The sequence below is a fragment of the Camellia sinensis genome, chromosome 2, assembly GCF_055761805.1.
Source record: "Camellia sinensis isolate YWXY chromosome 2, ASM5576180v1, whole genome shotgun sequence".
In the NCBI taxonomy this organism is placed as follows: domain Eukaryota; kingdom Viridiplantae; phylum Streptophyta; class Magnoliopsida; order Ericales; family Theaceae; genus Camellia; species Camellia sinensis.
Window position 1 is genome coordinate 73,701,726 of NC_138962.1, and position 17,475 is coordinate 73,719,200.

The 17,475-nt window shown below is 34.7% G+C and overlaps 1 protein-coding gene across 10 annotated transcripts; it reads left to right on the top strand.

Moving 5' to 3' along the window:
* The first annotated feature begins 1,312 nt into the window (after window positions 1-1,312).
* IREG3 (iron-regulated protein 3) lies at window positions 1,313-16,476 on the top strand. 10 transcript variants are annotated; one of them, XR_014361106.1, is made up of 17 exons: window positions 1,313-1,941; window positions 5,371-5,581; window positions 5,705-5,768; window positions 7,170-7,294; window positions 7,379-7,468; window positions 7,557-7,733; window positions 7,820-7,894; window positions 8,170-8,271; window positions 8,417-8,534; window positions 8,606-8,752; window positions 10,331-10,437; window positions 10,535-10,648; window positions 11,150-11,451; window positions 13,097-13,205; window positions 15,684-15,726; window positions 16,116-16,182; window positions 16,263-16,476. XR_014361106.1 is itself a non-coding variant. In XM_028242434.2 (14 exons), exons 1-13 carry the CDS (start codon window positions 1,796-1,798, stop codon window positions 11,441-11,443), a joined length of 1,770 nt encoding a protein of 589 aa, XP_028098235.2. In that variant the 5' UTR covers window positions 1,313-1,795; the 3' UTR covers window positions 11,444-11,451; window positions 13,097-13,586. The 10 variants fall into 10 exon arrangements, 2 of the variants coding, with proteins under 2 accessions (XP_028098235.2, XP_082770949.1); XR_014361109.1 differs by having other exon boundaries at window positions 16,119-16,182; XR_014361103.1 differs by having other exon boundaries at window positions 16,116-16,476.
* Window positions 16,477-17,475: the final 999 nt, after the last annotated feature.

Genomic DNA, 17,475 nt, shown 5'->3' on the forward strand with positions numbered 1-17,475 from the left:
CTTGGGCTTAGGTGGCCGGCCGGCTACTTCCCATGGCCGGCCGGCCAAGGGTCAAAAGGGTCAATGAGAATTAATGGCCGGCCACCACAGAAAAAGGGCCTCTGATGTGTGCACAACACAACCCTGTGGTTGAGCACTGGAAAAAGTGAACCAGGAGAGAGAACAACCCACTTTTCAAAGGGGTTCGAAAGGGTCAACAACAATTACTGGCCTCCCACCCTTCTACGGCCTTCTTACCAATGAAACAGAGGTCCTCGCCAAAAATGAACCAAAACCAATGCAGAATGAAGGTTCGGGGGCCGAAACACGCAGTTTGGGGCCCCGAAAACGGGCTGTTAGGCACCGAGAGTGGTGTTCGACCACGAAGTCGGTCTCTCGGACCACAGTGTCCCTCAAAAGGGAGCAAATAAGAAGTATGCCAAAAACCGGAGCAAACGGAGGTGGTTAGGCGGTTCCGAACCGAGGCACACGACCAACAGCTCCGAAAAATCGGAAACCGGACTCCAAACGGGCAAAATGGCCTACGACCACGAAATGTAGCCTACTGTCACTAAGAGATGATCTACGAGACCTCTTCCTCCCTTCGGAAAGAGAAAACAGAGAAAACAGAGCCTGGTTCGTAAACCGAGGCAAAGCATGAAAGAGTCCGGAAGTCCAGAAGCAAGGCTCGCAACTGAGACTCCGAAACCTCTGAACGAGCACGATATGCAACATCACCAAGCACTCAATCGGTGACATCTGAGTCTTAAGGTCGGTAAAAAATGGGGTGTCTACACACGTCAATGTAAATATTCACATTATAAAATATAAATGTTCACATTTTCAAATTACTAACCGTTCAAAAAATATTTGTAAGAATAAAAATATCAATAAAATACCTTAAATATGAGAATTGGGATTTGATAGATCAAATGTCCAAATAATAAGATTTACTAGAATATAAGAATATCTTATGAACTAATTCAGATATAAACACTTAAAGAAAGATTTTTTAATAAATTTTCCTAAAAAAATTCATAAACATTTTGCATTTTAAATACATCTAAATTAAATACATGTAAAAAAATATGAAAAAAATTCATAAAAAATACAAATTAAAAAATTCATAATCTAATTTTGAAAACTAAAAATAACAAAACATTTCTGTTGGTACTCCCTCTTAAAAAAAAAAAAAAAAAAAAAAAGGCAAATTACAAACACTCCTCTCGAGATTTTGTAAAAATATAGATTTTCTTTGAAGTTTGAAAAATTATATCCCGTCTTCTGAGATTTATATTTTCATAATAAATTGTTGTCTGAAATTTTTATTTTCATATAATTTTTTTCTTAATTTTCTTAATTTATTATGAAAATTTGACCTTCAAAAAAATAATTTGTAATTTCTCAAATGTCGAGAGAATGTATATTTTTACCAGAGCTCGACGGTGTTTGTAATTTGCCCTTTAAAAAAAATCTTTTGCAGATAAAAAGAACCGGAGAAAAATGGAAACTCGTGATGAGAAGAAGCGGGCCTACGCTTGAGAATTGAACTATCCGCCCAGCCCACCGGCGGCCTCACATTCATCATCGTAGGCATAGATAAGGCTACATCTCCATGACTACATACATCACTATGATTGGTGATTGATTGATGAAGAACAAGAAGAACAACCTCAAACCCTAGAAAGAACTTTCTAGAACTTACGTTTCTGCAAACTGAATCAACCATTTTCAGCATCATCATCATCCGAAGCTGTATGAGTAGTCAGGTAATTCAGCTAGAGGACGATCGGTGGTGGTTCAAGGGCAAGCAACCATGGGTCTGGTTATCATTTCTCAGCCACCGTCTTCGTCTGTACACTTCACTCTTTCTCCATTACTTCTTCCCCAATCTCATTCTTCTTCTTTACGCCGTCGCTTCTCTGCTCGTCGATGGTTGAATCCACAATTTACCCCACGCAGGTATCCCCCAAACTTACCGACTAATTTTGCTTTTGCTTTGTTTGGCTTCCCGGGAAAAAAAGAAAAAAAAACAAAGAGCTTTGTGTTTTAGTGACCAATAATGGGGATCCTAATGTAAGACTTAAAAGTGAGAGAAAAAGATTTGTATTTTTCACAAGAAATTTAATTCAAAAATTGTTCATGTATGTGGAGTAAACTAACAGTATTGGGTTCTATTGGTTTTATTGCAAGTTAATTCCTAGAAAACTTTACCGGCTCAAAATGTAGTCTGAATGACTTCTATTATATTTCTGTTATTTATTTTAATGTAACCAGTACAGTGCACGTAAGTTGGCCCTGACACCCGATTATCAAATAAAATAAAATAAAAATCATAAAATTTGAATTTTTAGCAAGGAAGAATGGAAATGAAGAAATTAATGAAAGGAAATTATACTTCATACTTCTGTTATCTTTCTGTTGAATGGATGTATTATTGTTTCAGAAAAGGAGACCGAATTTCTCTTTGCTTCCACAATGTTGATTTTTTTTGTAAATGATGTGAAAAGTATTTACCATTATTATTGTATTGCCCCGTGGCCTTTTTCATTTTGTTGCAACTGCTATTTAGATGCTTTGGTTGATTATTGGGGATTTGACATATAGTCATGGCGCTTTGCATGTGAGAGGGATCGACTTTGGGGCCAGGTGGTGACTGTGAAATATGGGGTTGGGAAGAGGAAGTGGAGTTAGGGGGATGTGAGTGGCACTCGTGGTCGAGGTTTATGGAAGGGGATTTGGTTGAGTCAAGAGGAGTTATGGGGAAGGGTTAGTTTTAGGGTTGGGACAGGGGAGATGGTGAGATTTTCGTGGGATAGATGGTGTGGCAAGATTCCATTAGAGTTATTGTTTCCTTTGATCTTTCGTATGTTGTAGATTGGGAGGCTTTGGTTGCGTCTTATCCTCAAAGGACTAGTGGTGTGATTTTGGATATTAGGTTACAACGGCAGACTCAAGATTGGAAGGTTGGACAATTGGTGGATTTGTTGTCTTTCTTATATGGCCTGCTCGATGGGGGTGGGGGTGGGGGTGGGTGAGGATTGTTTGGTGTGGTGTGGGCCAGGTGCAAAAAGGGCTTTTCTTAGCTTCTTCATTTTACTGAGCATTGGCTGGTGGTGTGGCGGGGGATTTTCCTTGGCAGCGTATTTGGCTGCTAGGTGTTCCTTCCAATGTGGCTTTTTTTGTGTGGACAACCTTAGGGAGGATTCTTACGTTTGACAATTTGGTCTGTTGTCGCCAGATTTTAGTGAATTGGTGTTGTATATGCTATAGCGATGCGGAGACTAGATCATCTGCCTATTCATTGCCTGATAGCTTCTCGATTGTGGGGCTATATTTTTTCCACTTTTAGGGTGAGTTGGGTGCAACAGAGAGAGGTGTTAGACGTTCTTACAAGCGGGGGGGGGGGGGGGGGGGGGGGGTCAGGTTGGGAAGCAACAACAGAAGGCTTGGCCGTCGGCTTTTTTGTGTTTAATGTGATTGGTCTAGCTAGAGCGGAATCAGCGTATCTTTCAAGGGGTGGTTCATCTTGTTTCTTGTTTGGGGAATTGGCTATTAATAGTTTTATATAATTGGGTTGAGGGGAGGCTGGATCTGGATGTTTTTGCTTTTTTGGATGACTTAATTGGTTCAGGGGCATTTCCCGATTTAGGGATTCATCCTTTGTAGTCTCTTGCATCAGCTTGATGTTGTTTCTTTAATAATATTCATCTTATTTATCAACAACGAAAAAAGAAAATGAAAAAGAAAAAGAAGTTCTAGTTATGTGGGATTGTGTCAAATTTGTTGTATTTCGGGAGATGTGGTTGGAAAGGGATGCGATGGTTTTTAGATAGAAAATTTGAGGATCTTGAGTGGAAAAGATTTGTCATATATCGTCATTTTGGGTTTCAATGTATTCCCCTTCCAAGGGTATTCCATTATTTTTTTATTGATAGGGATTGGAGAGGCATGTTTGATATATAATGTATTGTTTTCCCTGTTTTTTTAATATTTCGGCGGACTTCTTATTCTCACCCTTCTTTGTATGTCTTATTTTCCTATTTTTAATAAAAGAAAAATTGTTGTTGATAAAATAAAAAATAAAAAAAAGTTGTCATTGGAATAGTTCTCTGTGTGTGCGTGTGTCGCAATTAGTGATAGAACAGGACACAAACTCCATGGCATCGAGATCTTGTATATAGCAATTCCATTGTTTCCATCAAGTTTGAGGAGCACTGAGGTACTAGTAGTCATGTTTGAATTGCTCAGGACTTTGGCCTTTAAAATACCTTGGTCTTTAAATAACTTCTAGAAAACAAAAGATAAATATTTACTAGTGCCTCTGTGTTATTAGACATAGTAATTAGAAGAATTTAACGCTAAGACACATACCCTACCCCAACACCCATACCCGAGTCAATGTAATATAGACCTTAAGCAAGCTTTTAGGTAGCACTTTTTCTTCTCAATATACACATCTCACTTGGTAAGAAGCTAATGTCTGACTTAACATTGTCCAATTGAGTGTCAAAGATGTAAAGTAAGACATCTATTTTGCTTGCTACTGAATGTGGGTCCATTTCCTCACAACTTAATTTTTGGGACAATTGTGATCTAACATGGTATCAGAGTCAGGTTGGAGGAAGTCTTGGGTTTAGGTCTCTCTGTTTGTTTTATGCTTCTCTCTCTATATATAGATGTTTGCATCTCAACATGCAAGACCTAAGAAGAAGCATGGACACTGACACGTGACACGATAAGGAGACGCCAACACGCTAATTTTTAAAAAATGCAGGACACGACATGTGGGGGACACGCATGAAATATATAATTTTATATATTTATTATATATTTTATATATGATTATATCATTCAAAGATAATAAAAAATGCAATATGACACTAATTCTTATAAATTTATATGGTTTTTGTTTTATTATTGTATCTTAAGTTGTTTTGTTCAAACTTATAATTAGTTTTACATGGGTCTAATCAATAGACGTGTGTTTGAGAGATACACACACGTATCCTCCAAGTGTCTAATGTGTGTCCGGGTCTTTGAAAAATAGGACATGTTTTGAAGAGTGTCGGACACGTGTCGGGGAAGTGTCCAAAGAGTGTCGGTGTCCGACACGGACATGACACGAATACGTTACCTTCTTAGAAATGTTTGTGCTTCTTAGTGCAAGACAAGATTGAATGTGAGGAAGGGTGTTAGATAGCTACTTAAACCAATATGAAGGTGAAGAAGATATTCTTCTTTTGAAGCTAATTTTGCACTTCTTTCCATGAGCTTGTGGAACTGCTTTGTCAGCCAAGAATTTATAGTTTTGATTATGCTCTTGAATCATATCTCACGAGAGAACTATATCTGACAATTTGGGATGGATTTGTTTGCTGATTTATACAGGCTGGAAAGTTTTAATTATAGATGTTCAATCACAGACACTGAAGTCTTCAATCATGTTGACACTGATGAAGAGGTTCAGGCAGAATTTTCAACTGCTGCTTCGAATTGTTCAGTCCCAATTGTTCATATCAAATCTGATATCCTCGAGACTGAATCTTTGAATTTACTGGCTGAAGACACTTTTGTTGACACTCTTTTGACAACGTTGCCAGTATGACCTCTAGTGGCTAACAACTCTTTGTCTCTTTTCCCTTTCACCAATATTTTGTTGATGAGAAAAACTTTTTGAGTCTTGACTTCTCATCTTCGCATCATTTTGTTGTTCCCTTGTCAGGTCTTATCAGAGGAGGAGCAGAATGTTCTTGCTGCAACTCCTGCCCATCCAGCGGGGTTGTACGGTAAGAGCACATAGTCTTGAGCTATGAAGCACTGACACTTCAAAACAAATGTTATAGCTGTGTGAGACACATGGACATAGCGGGGACACTCGGACATGGCAGGGACACGTATGGGACACGTCATGTGGCGTGTCCCTTTTTTAATTAATTTATTTTCAGGGGACATGCCAAGAACACTTCAGGGACACACTAGGGATATGCCAACTTGTCTTTTCCCCCATTTTTTTTAGTGTTTTTGATGAATGTTGAATGTTAAATATTTATTATTTTTTTCTTAGAATTAATTACTTAATAGATCATCTATAAAAAAGATACAAACTACAAGTGTTAATTTAAAAGTGCTATTTTTTTAAAATATAGAATCATAGTTAGCTTTTGTTAATATTGATTGTTTGTGGATGTAATATTAATCTAAATAGCAAATAAAAATATATGAAAACATATTTTATTGTCATGTGCCTGCTGTGTTCGTGTTCCCATTTTTTTGAAATCGCCGTGTCCCATGTCTACATCCGTGTCCGTGTCCACATCCGTATCATTGTCTATGCTTCTTAGCCCTAGAACACTGTAGGCATTTGTATTCCATGATAACTGACAATGAATTTAATGTATTAGGCATTTAATATAACCACTTGTATGATTTTTGTGTATTAGGTGAATAAAAATGTTTTCAATATGGAACCTTTCCGCTTCCCAAATCCCTCTTGTTGTGACCCTTTCTGTATGTACAATGGGATTTGGGGTCCAATTTTTTGAAGGTCTCAGAATCAGAACTCAATTTGAGACAATTCTAAGTGCATGTTTTTTAGATTTTGATATTTTCGAGCTTAGTAGACCTGATCAGGTTTAGGTTTTACATGAAGAATGCACATATAAGAGAGCTAGAGACATCTAATCTATTTTCAGTGGATGTTCTGAGGTAAAAGGTTTGCGAGGTTGTCAAACTCTTCCTTTGTCCTCTGAACATATCCACATTGAATTTTTTACCCCAAAGAAAGCTAATTTCCATACACGGTGATTAAGTATATTTAATTGTCATCTATGTAGTTGCTTGCATTATTTTTGCTGCTTCTTTGTTCTATGAGAACATTACTTCCATTCACAACTCCAAGATGTCTCATTAAGTTCATGTGAATTTGTCTTAACAAGAGTGCTCATTTTTCTGAGACCCATCTTATAATTTGGCTAATTACTTCTGTCCAGAATTGCATCTATTTTGGTCCCCAAAAATATTCTGTGTTGTTCTACTGAGACTGTAGAATCCTAGATTTAGCTTCTGACCTTCACTTTGATATATTTTGTTTTAGAATATACTGATGTTTCTTTTAAACAATATCATATCACACTGATGTTGGATCATTTGAACAGTTTCTAACCCCAAAAGTCTTGTGTTTTAATCAGCCCTGTATGCTGGTTGCATGATTGGGAATCTGGTGGAACAGCTTTGGAATTTTGCTTGGCCTGCTGCTATTGCATTGCTTCATCCAAGCCTTCTTCCAGTGGTGGTCATGGGTTTCTTCACTAAGGTTTCAATGGGTTTATTGAGATAACAATAAAATATAAAGTAAAGGGCAAAAGGAAAGATTTCTAACAAGCTCTACATTGAACAGGTTGCAGTAATTGTTGGAGGTCCTTTGGTCGGTAAACTTATGGATCATTTTCCCAGAGTACCTGCATATAATTGTTTGACTATTGTCCAGGTAAGTCTTCATATAAGATCAATGATTTAATCTGGATGTGGAAATATTTCTACTCGAAGTTGTGTTCTAATACTTCCCTTTCTGTCAGGCAGCTGCTCAGCTGTTGTCAGTTGGAATGATAATTCATGCCCATACTGTTCATCCCTCCCCTGCATCATCAATGCTTCCCCGTCCTTGGTTTGTTGTATTAGTTTTAGCTGGTGCTGTCGAGAGGCTATCTGGATTGGCTCTAGGGGTTGCAATGGAGCGTGATTGGGTTGTACAGGTAGTGCTTATTATATATTGACAGCTTTTATGTTATTTATCCGGGGTGTTAACTGATTTCCTAATTTAGCCTTCTCATCTGTGCAGTTAGCGGGAACAAATAGGCCTATTGCTCTTGCCCAGGCAAATGCTGTTCTTAGTCGAATTGATCTTCTCTGTGAGGTTAATGCACTTATGTGATCATGATCTCATGACAAAGCTAGTTGTATTGAATTACAAATGCATGGTCATATTTTCTCGGGTGGTATTATTCTCACATTTTTGGTTGTGTTCAAACTAATGCTATAACAAAAGCACTTTCTCTGTGATGTGGAATACAAATGAAAGTGGATCTCAATGAGTGTGTTCTATAGTATTACTAATCTCAAAGATTCATACTTGAATGTTTTAGGGAAAAACTCTGATAGAAGAGACTTATCTCTACATAAAAATTGCAGATTGCTGGAGCATCATTGTTTGGCATTCTTCTATCTAAATATGAACCTGTGACCTGCTTGAAGCTTGCTGCTGGTTTAATGATATGGGCACTGCCTGTTGTGGTATCTGTTCCTCTCTCTCTCTCTCTCTATACACACACACACACACACATATATAATTGTCGTTTGGTTTTGCTTGTTTTGTCTATGGAACTTTGTCATAAGTAGTACTCTATGTTATTCTGAGATTCATATTTTATGTCTTAAGGTTGTTCTCATGTGGTTAACCAACAAGCTTTCTATGGGTGTTCTTGACCGAGCCAAATCTCCACAAACATGTTGCACAAGTGCCATGGGAGGACCTCAACTGGATACTGAGAATATAGGTTTGTCCTCCGTAATTTAAATTGGTATCTCAACTTGATACACCAACTAACTCTCACCTTTTCATAAACAGTGAAAATGAGCGTGGAGGCTATCAAGCATGGGTGGGTTGAGTACATGCAGCAGCCTGTGCTCCCTGCTAGCCTAGCATATGTGCTTCTTTGCTTTAATGTTGTCCTTGCTCCTGGTGGGTTGATGACGGCATTTTTAACACAACGTGGTATTGTCCAAACTTCTAAACTCTTCACCTGCAGTTGCTTGGGAGACATTGTTTTATTGGTTGACTCTATCATACAACAAGTTATGATGAAATTTTTATATTTGGAATTAAGAAATTCCATGTTAATTTACACTTCATTACAAATGTGGCACAGATCAAAGGGGTTTGTAACAACCTCCATGTGTACCGAAATTTCTTGATTGAAACTCAACCCTGTTAATGGTCATGGTTCAAAGCTTCACATCAGGGTGTGGGTTTTAGTTGGCTGATAACTGGAACCATTTTGGAATTTCAAAATAAGATAAAGGAGATGTTTGACTCCATTAAGTGCTTAAATCTGAAAATTTTAAGTGAATTATTAATTATGTTTTCATAACCTACAACTTGTTACCACTTAAAAATGAAGATCACTCAAAAAGGTTATGAATTTTAAGTTAGATTTGACTTATCATTTAATTTTAAATATGCTTTGTGGAAGGTAGTTTTAAATTTTGATCTTGATAGAAGAAATTATCCTTAAATTTTCAATTTTAAAATTCCAGCACTAAAATTTTTAGGTACTTAAATTTCAGTTAATCAAAATTGCCCTTATATTTGAAACAAGTTGATAAACACATGGAAATGCTTGGAAACATGAAACAAAACTGATTTAAATTAACAGATAAATATATATATATATATATATGACAAATTAAGTGCATTGGAGGGCTAAAATAATTTCAGTATAAATGATCTGAAAATATAAATTCCCCCCCCCCCCCCCCAAAAAAAAAAAAAAAAAAAAAAACTCATGATAAAACATTTTATATAGGTCAGTTATACGTCTTTTCATTATCTTCTAAAATTATATTTTTGAAAATTATTTTGTAAATGAGAAAAAACAATACTTAGTGGTTTAGAAATGATCTTATACACTTTGCATATATTGAGTTATTGACCATTGCTTCAATGTGAACAACACAGTGATGAATATGCTGCAACCCTGTTAATTGAAACCACCTTCTCAAGTATTAGAAAATGTCACCATTATATATATATATTTGATGGATTTCATGGAGATTCAGATATATTCTTCAATTTCAGAGAACCTTGTGGAGTTTCAAGAAGTTTTATCAACATTACACACAAGTGTTATAAGAGCACAAAAAACTATAAACTAAATTGTTGTCTGATTTCTGTTATATGAAAAAATTTAGACATTTTGATTTTTTTGATTGGAAGGTGTCAAAAGACTTGACCCTTTGACCTTGTAACATTGATGTCATTCATCTGTTTGCTGTGTGATTATTTACTTGTAAAAGTTGAGACAAAAAAATGTGTATGTTATTATTTGGCATATTTGAATTTACTTAGTAACAGTAGACCACTTGGGTATGTGTTTGCCGAGGGTAATGCTGGAGTTGTGAATGTGTTTTTATGTGACTACCCAAGCGCCCCCCCCCCCCCCCCCCTTTTTGCTTTCTATATATTTTTATGCAAGTCAAAGTTTCTAATCAATTGTGCTGATGATCTTTACAAATCCTCATTGAGCTTGAATTTGTATTTGAAGTCTGAGATGTGTCATTCGGATTGTTTCAGGTTTAAATCCATCGATCATTGGGGGTTTTAGTGGACTATGTGCTTTCATGGGTGTTGCAGCGACATTTGTATCTGCATACATGGTCAAGAGACTTGGTATTCTGAAGGTGGTACTCTGTATATATATTAAGCTCTTAGTAATCTGCTAAAATACATGTTTTTGTTTATATTCTAGTCCTAATTCTCAATGATTTCTATTACCAGGCTGGAGCAGTTGGGTTGATATTACAGTCTTTACTTCTTACCATTGCTGTTGCTGTATGTTGGAGTGGACCTTTTACTTCACAGAGTCCACTTCTATTCTTCTTGTGTTTGATTGTAAGCTCTCTCTCTCTCTCTCACTGTGAATGTACACCATCTCGCCATTGCACAGTTAACTGCATCTCGTGCAATGGCTTTCACTGATGACACCGGTATTTATTCGGTCTCCTGTCCATTGTAGTTGGCTTGTCTATGTTTTTGCAATTTATTGCAATATCAGCACAAAATTTGTGAATAAGTACATAACACAAGCTATAGGAAAAATCAATGTGGCACCATTCCTCTTTTCACCCTCATTTAATGGGGACCAACAATATGTAATGCCCTATTCTAGATATATGCATGTTACATGTATAGTATGTCTGTTTTCAGCATGATGTATACCTTTATGTATTTTGTGGTTTTGTATTATGCATTTATTGTTGCCTGTATTATTCTCATCATCTATGTTATCATTCTGATAAATTAAGTTAAAAAAAAATATTTATAAATTCCTATATCTTTTATTTGAATCCATTCTGCTGAAAATTAAGAAAAGTGGATACTTTCTGTTTGCAGGTATTGTCAAGATTGGGTCACATGTCATATGATGTCGTAGGGGCACAGATTCTTCAAACTGGGATCCCAGCATCCAAAGCAAATCTAATTGGGACAACAGAGGTTTCAATTTCAAGTCTGGCAGAGTCTGTAATGTTGGGAGTTGCAATAATCGCAAATGATGTTTCATCTTTTGGATTTCTTGCGATGCTGTCGCTTTTATCGGTGGTTGGTGCAACGTGGTTGTTCTGCCGATGGCTGGTGAATCCTACAGATGCACAAAGAAGTCTTTTCTCTTTTGATCCTCTCTTTTGATTCCACATGTAAGTGTTCTGTTCTCCATTTTCTCTAGTTGATTAGCTTGGAAGAGTAAGTTTTCTCCATCACATCTGTGATCTTGTTCATTTCCAGATGATTTTGATGAACCTGACTTTTATCATCTGTAACAAGTCCTGTCCAAATTTGTTCATTTTAAGATGATTTTGATAAACCTGACTTTTATCATCTGTAACAAGTTCTGTCCAAATTGACGAAGTTCTACCAGGATTTGTGTCTTTATATTTAAGATCTAAGAAGCACAGACATGCGAGATGCCGACACGCCAAGTTTCAAAAAATGCAGGACGCAACACTTGGAAGACACGCACGAAATGTATAATTTTATATATTTATTATATGTTATATATATGAATATATCATTCAAAGATAATATAAAAAAAATGTAATATAACACTTATTTTATAAATGTACATTTTTTGTTCTTTTATTATTTGTATCCTAAGTTATTTAGTTCAAACTTATAATTAGTTTCATGTGTGTAATCAGTGGATATGTGTGTTTAAACAATGGACACGAGTATCCAAAGTCAGGATCTAAAAATTTTTTTAAAAAAATAGGATATGTTTGGACGAGTTCAAACAGGTGTCGAAAAGTGTCCGACAAGTGTCGGTATCCAACACAGATATGAAGTGTTTGTGCTTCTTAGCTTAAGATGGTGAGCATTCATTCCGGATTAGTTTAAGCCAAATGGACAAGCGTTTGGTAAAAGATTCATAACATTGGTTCCTTGAAAAAAAAAAAATAAAAATTATAGGGTTTATGTGAAGTCAATTGAAGCTGCGCGACTTATCATCAGCAAATTAATTGTTAATTGTCTTTCTCAGATGTCGTGAGACATTGACAAAATATAAATTATTATTGTGAATATGAGATCAAAATTTGTGCACTCCAGCTCCATAAAATTAATGGGCCAATGGATGTGCTAAATTTCTTCTTAGTCCATGTTGCAGTTCTTTTTTAGGAGTCTGCATACCATACCATTCATTAGAGCATATAATCTAGTTGGTGTGTAGAGTAATTAGTTGATTTTTGTTAATGAAGAACTCAGAAAATCTATTGCTTGAACTTGTACTTCATAAAATCTTGCACCTGAAGATTTTATTGTTAATTAGACAATCTAGCTGTAAGAGATTTTTCATGTTAAGGAAAGCAATACATTAGAAGGAAGAAGTTTTTTTTATCAGTACATTAGAAATTTAGAAAGAAGTTGATTGAAAATGGTATAATTGCCTTATATTCTCTTGAGGTGGAACATTTGAGATATACTTCTAATTTTCTTCTAGATTATTTAAGCTGGTTTCATGTTGAAGACCACTAACTAAGAAAAATGTGAGAAGAAAATATCCCATGAACAATTAGGTAACTGTTGCTATAAAGACCAAAAGTACTAATCAAGGAAATTTGTCTGCGGCCATTTTTCTGAATATACTTCTTGGCCTGTATGTCAGGCTCAAATTAACAGTTTTGTAGAAGCTTGTTACAGATCATATAACTTTTGGGAAAAAGCTTAATTTGCTGGCAGCATAGCTTATCTATTTCTACCTTTTGTTTCACTCATTTTTTCCAAATTTTGTACCCTTTTGTTGGTATAATACTATATGTGATTTGTTTCCTTTTATATTGTCAACAGTTGCACAGGTGGTAATCTTAACATATACTGACTAGAGCAAAGATATTGTTATCTGCCATTTTCAATGGCAACACAACAATTATATCAATTCTAGAAGAAGCCTACCAAGGTATATTTTTCTCAGTTTCTTCATCACACACTGTTGTAATGGTTAAATGGCTTATCATAAATCATTTAACATCCTTTGTATTATATCAACACTAGAATGGCAAAGCTTGTATCCATGGAACCTTGTCTACCAGTTTCCAAATCTTTAGCAGTTGGCAGTAATTCGTTTTATGATTTTTTTTTTTTTTTAACTAATGCCTCAATCTGTACAAAATACAAACATCTGAGCACCCTCCAGCGTTGATTCATTTGTTTCCTGGCAATTACATTGATTTGAATTCCCTGTTTTCAGTTTTTGTCATCTTTCCTGCAGACCTGAGATAATTTTTGTACATATTTGACAGTGTAGCATGTGAAATGATAATTTAGCATCTTGACTCAATCATTTTTGTAGTGTTCCATGAATGCCTTCTCATTTTTGTTGTACTAGAAATTTGGAATTGATTCACTACCCTAACTTGGGCTGTATACTGAAATTATTCGGATCTTTTGTTTGTTGTTGGATGAAAGCCTTAACAAAGATAATGGGTATACTGAAGATTGTAAATGGGTATTGGTTTAGATGGAGGCATAATACTGATTCTATTTTAACGAAAGATGTGGTTTTAAAAGTAGGATGGTAGGGTAGATTTAGATTGAGAGGTTCAGAAATGACTTCGACAAAAATTGGTGTGTTCCTTTTTTGATTTTTTTTTTTGTATTTTTGGTTTTCCTCTATTCTTTGGAGATTTCTTGATTATATCTGTAAATAGGAACTCAAGTCCATCTGATTGCTTTTCTTTTCTTTTCTTTTCTTTTCTTTTCTTTTTCCCTCTTCTTTTCTTTTCATAAGATAGCGGTTAGTATGTTAGTAGTTAGATTACGCAGGCCAATGTCTCCCCATAGACTCAAACTTGATTATATCTTTGGAGGTTTCTTGATTATCCGTAAATAGGAACTCAAGTCCGCCTGATTGCTTTTCTTTTATCTTCTTTTCTTTTTCCCTCTTCTTTTTTTTTCCCATAAGATAGCGGTTAGTATGTTAGTAGTTAGATTACGCTGGCCAACGTCTTTCCATAGACTCAAACTTGAAACTTCACTCACCTTAACACCTAAGTGACCACTTGGACAATTGCCTGGGGTCCTTTTTCCCTCTTCCAAACTGTTAAGAATGTCACTAATTGACCTAATCATTAATTATCCGAGTATTTGATCCTAAAGAAATCTTAAAAAGTTATTGCTACATTTGATTTTTAACAGAAGATGAGAAAAGGATAATTGTTCGATTCTGACAGCTGAATTTTTTTAAGCCACTGACAGCTGAACTTAGAACTTGCTTTCTTGCATTACACTAGTGTATGTATGTGTATCACCCTTGTAAGTTATGATTTTGGCCCCCACACCTTTCACTTAGGTATTCTAACAATTTTACAGAGCTCAAGTTTGAAATTCTAACTTAGGCCAAGTTTGGCAACTACAAAATAATTCATTTTTTTTTTTTTTTTTATGTTTTTATCTTTTTTTCATCACATCACTTCTCTATTTTTTTGCACATCTTTTCGTAAAAAGACAAAAGTATACTTATTTAGGTCATTTCAAACAATTTCAATGTTTAGTGTAATGATTCATCAATCCTTGGTCATAGTGAAGATGGAAAACTAGTTTGCTAGCTAAATGATTGGAGTAAACTGAATTAGGGTGTGTTCAGAAATGGAATGTTTTCTATTCTTACATGTATTTAATATAAATATCTAATATTATATATGTATAGAGAGAGAGAGAGAGATTGATCTCACTTTCATAACAATAAAAAAAATAAAAGAAAAATTAACTAAATTTTTAAAAGTTGATGTGTTTGGTAATTGTTAAAAAAAAAATGTTGTTTTATTAGTTGGAAAGTTCACATTTTTTTAGCTTTTTTAGTTTTTTTTTTAATTATTATTTTTATTTTTTTATAGCTAAGACAACAGGTTTTTGTTTTTTTAATTTATTTAGCCAAAAAACAACCTTTTTTTTTATTTTTTTTATTTTTTAACACATGGTGTTACTAAAGCCATTCTCAAGTATATTTTTTTTTTTATTTTATGGTGGTCAAGACTCATGGGTTGTCCTTGCCTGTATGCACACACCCCCACACATTTGATTTAGGTTAGCCCAAGGAAACTGTGGGCTGTGACCCCTCAAGGGCCTAGGGATGAAAACCAGTTGACATATATATTTTATGAGATGGGGTCCCACACTTCTTATTCTACCCTCTTGAGATTCTAACTCAATCAACCCTTGTCCTACTTATTTGATGAGTCGGCTACATGAATCATGTTTTGAAATTTTACGCTCATTCTATCTGTATCAAAACACTACAAATCTCATTCTATCTGCATCAAAACATCACAAATCTAACTGAATTTGAATTTACTTATTACTAGTTCTTGTTGGAAACAGATGCTTATGCATGTTCATATAAAAATCTCTCCATCTTGTGGTCGTATTGAACCAACAGGACTAGTCGGTCAGAGGTGCAGGATTTGGCTTTCCCCATTGAGGTCGGTCTTTCATCTCTTATATATTTGTTTTGGGAATCTTCTTGAATTATTATTACTGTTAAGTTTTGTTGTATACATTTTTTAATGCACTGTTCAACATTAGTACGAGGTACCAAAAAAAAAAAAACCTTGTGGCAGTGTTGTCTATTGTTTTCTTAAAGAATGGTACAGCAACTTGCAGAAAGGAACCCTCTCGCAGGGATATGGAAAATGTTTGGGACCCACAAAAGAGAATCTCCAGACTTTCATTGATGTATTGACCATTGATATGTTTAAATTTTTTTAAAAAAATTGTATCTGACAGTGACATGAATAGTTTAGATCATTTTAAGACTTGTGAGATTGTGTTTTGTAGAGGTATCTATCATTAATTCCGAGATATATAACAGCAGGAGACTTTTTTTAGGCTGGCACTTTGCTGCAGTGGTGGTGGGTGTGGACCATGTTGGTGTCATAGTAAGTAATTGTGATGTATCTTTTCTGAGAGCCCATGATTTAACTGGTGGTTTCACAATCTGTTTGTACTTTGACGAAAGTTGCTGCAGAATGCCACGAGTGGTCTTTTACATGGGTCCACCTGCCTTGGGAGATAAATAACGTATTTTATCCACTGGGTATGTCACATACAATAGCTATTTCCATTCTATTTTTTATTACTGGTGTGGGACTCTGAAAAACGGATTTAAGTATGTCGGGGGCTATGTTCGTGAAGTAAGTATTTTAATTAAAAAGTTAAAAAGTTATTATAAATTGTCATATTATTTTTTTTATTTTATTTTATATATATATATTTTTTTGTAAAAAATCAAAAAATTACTAAAGTAACTTGTTTCTAAACAAGGCCTTAATATGTAAATTTATTGTTTAATATATTTTGTGAGAATTAATGATATTTTTTATTAAATATTATTAAAAAAAGTACTAATTATTAATTTCTAACAGCAGTTTAAAAAGTTTGTTATAAAAAATGTCACTAATTATAAGTTTTAGTGACAATTAAAAAAAATTGTCATAAAAACATTCTTAATTTTCAACTTTCATCGATAGTTTGTAAAATCCGTCATAGAAAAAATTACTAATTGTATGTTTTAATGATAATTTATAAAAATTGTGATAAAAAAAAATTACTAGTTAATTTTTAGCGACATGTAAAAAATCGTTACAAAAATTTATTTTTAGCGATGATTTTAAAAGAATTTATTTTTAATAAGATTTGATGGAAATTAAATCTAACTATTGGAATTGGGTGATAGTTTAACCTTCGAAAAATCACTTCATGCTTGGCTAAAGTGTTGACATTTCAGTTACATTAAACTTTAGTCTCACTTTAATTAGTAGAATACTATATCATGTTATTGTGTTCACATGTCGTACTCAGGCCCTATTTGGGGACTTACCTTTTTAGCTAAAAAGTCAAAAAGTTACCATTTTAGCCAAAAAGTCAACAACTCATATCAAAAAGTCAAAGATTTTCTTTTCTCTCTACTTTTTGCACATCTTTTCGTAATTAGTCAAAAAGTCATCTCAAACATATAAGTTTTCTTTACCTACTTTTTTTAGTCAAATAGTCAAAAAGTTACTAAATTAGCATGTTTCCAAACGAGGCCTATACATAAATTATTTCTATATAGGGAAACTATTTGTTAATATCCTTGGCAATTTTTTTCCTCGAGAAATGTTATACACTTGAAAAAAAGTATTCAAAAAAAAAATGTATAACTTAAATCTAAACTTTTCATAGTATAGGTC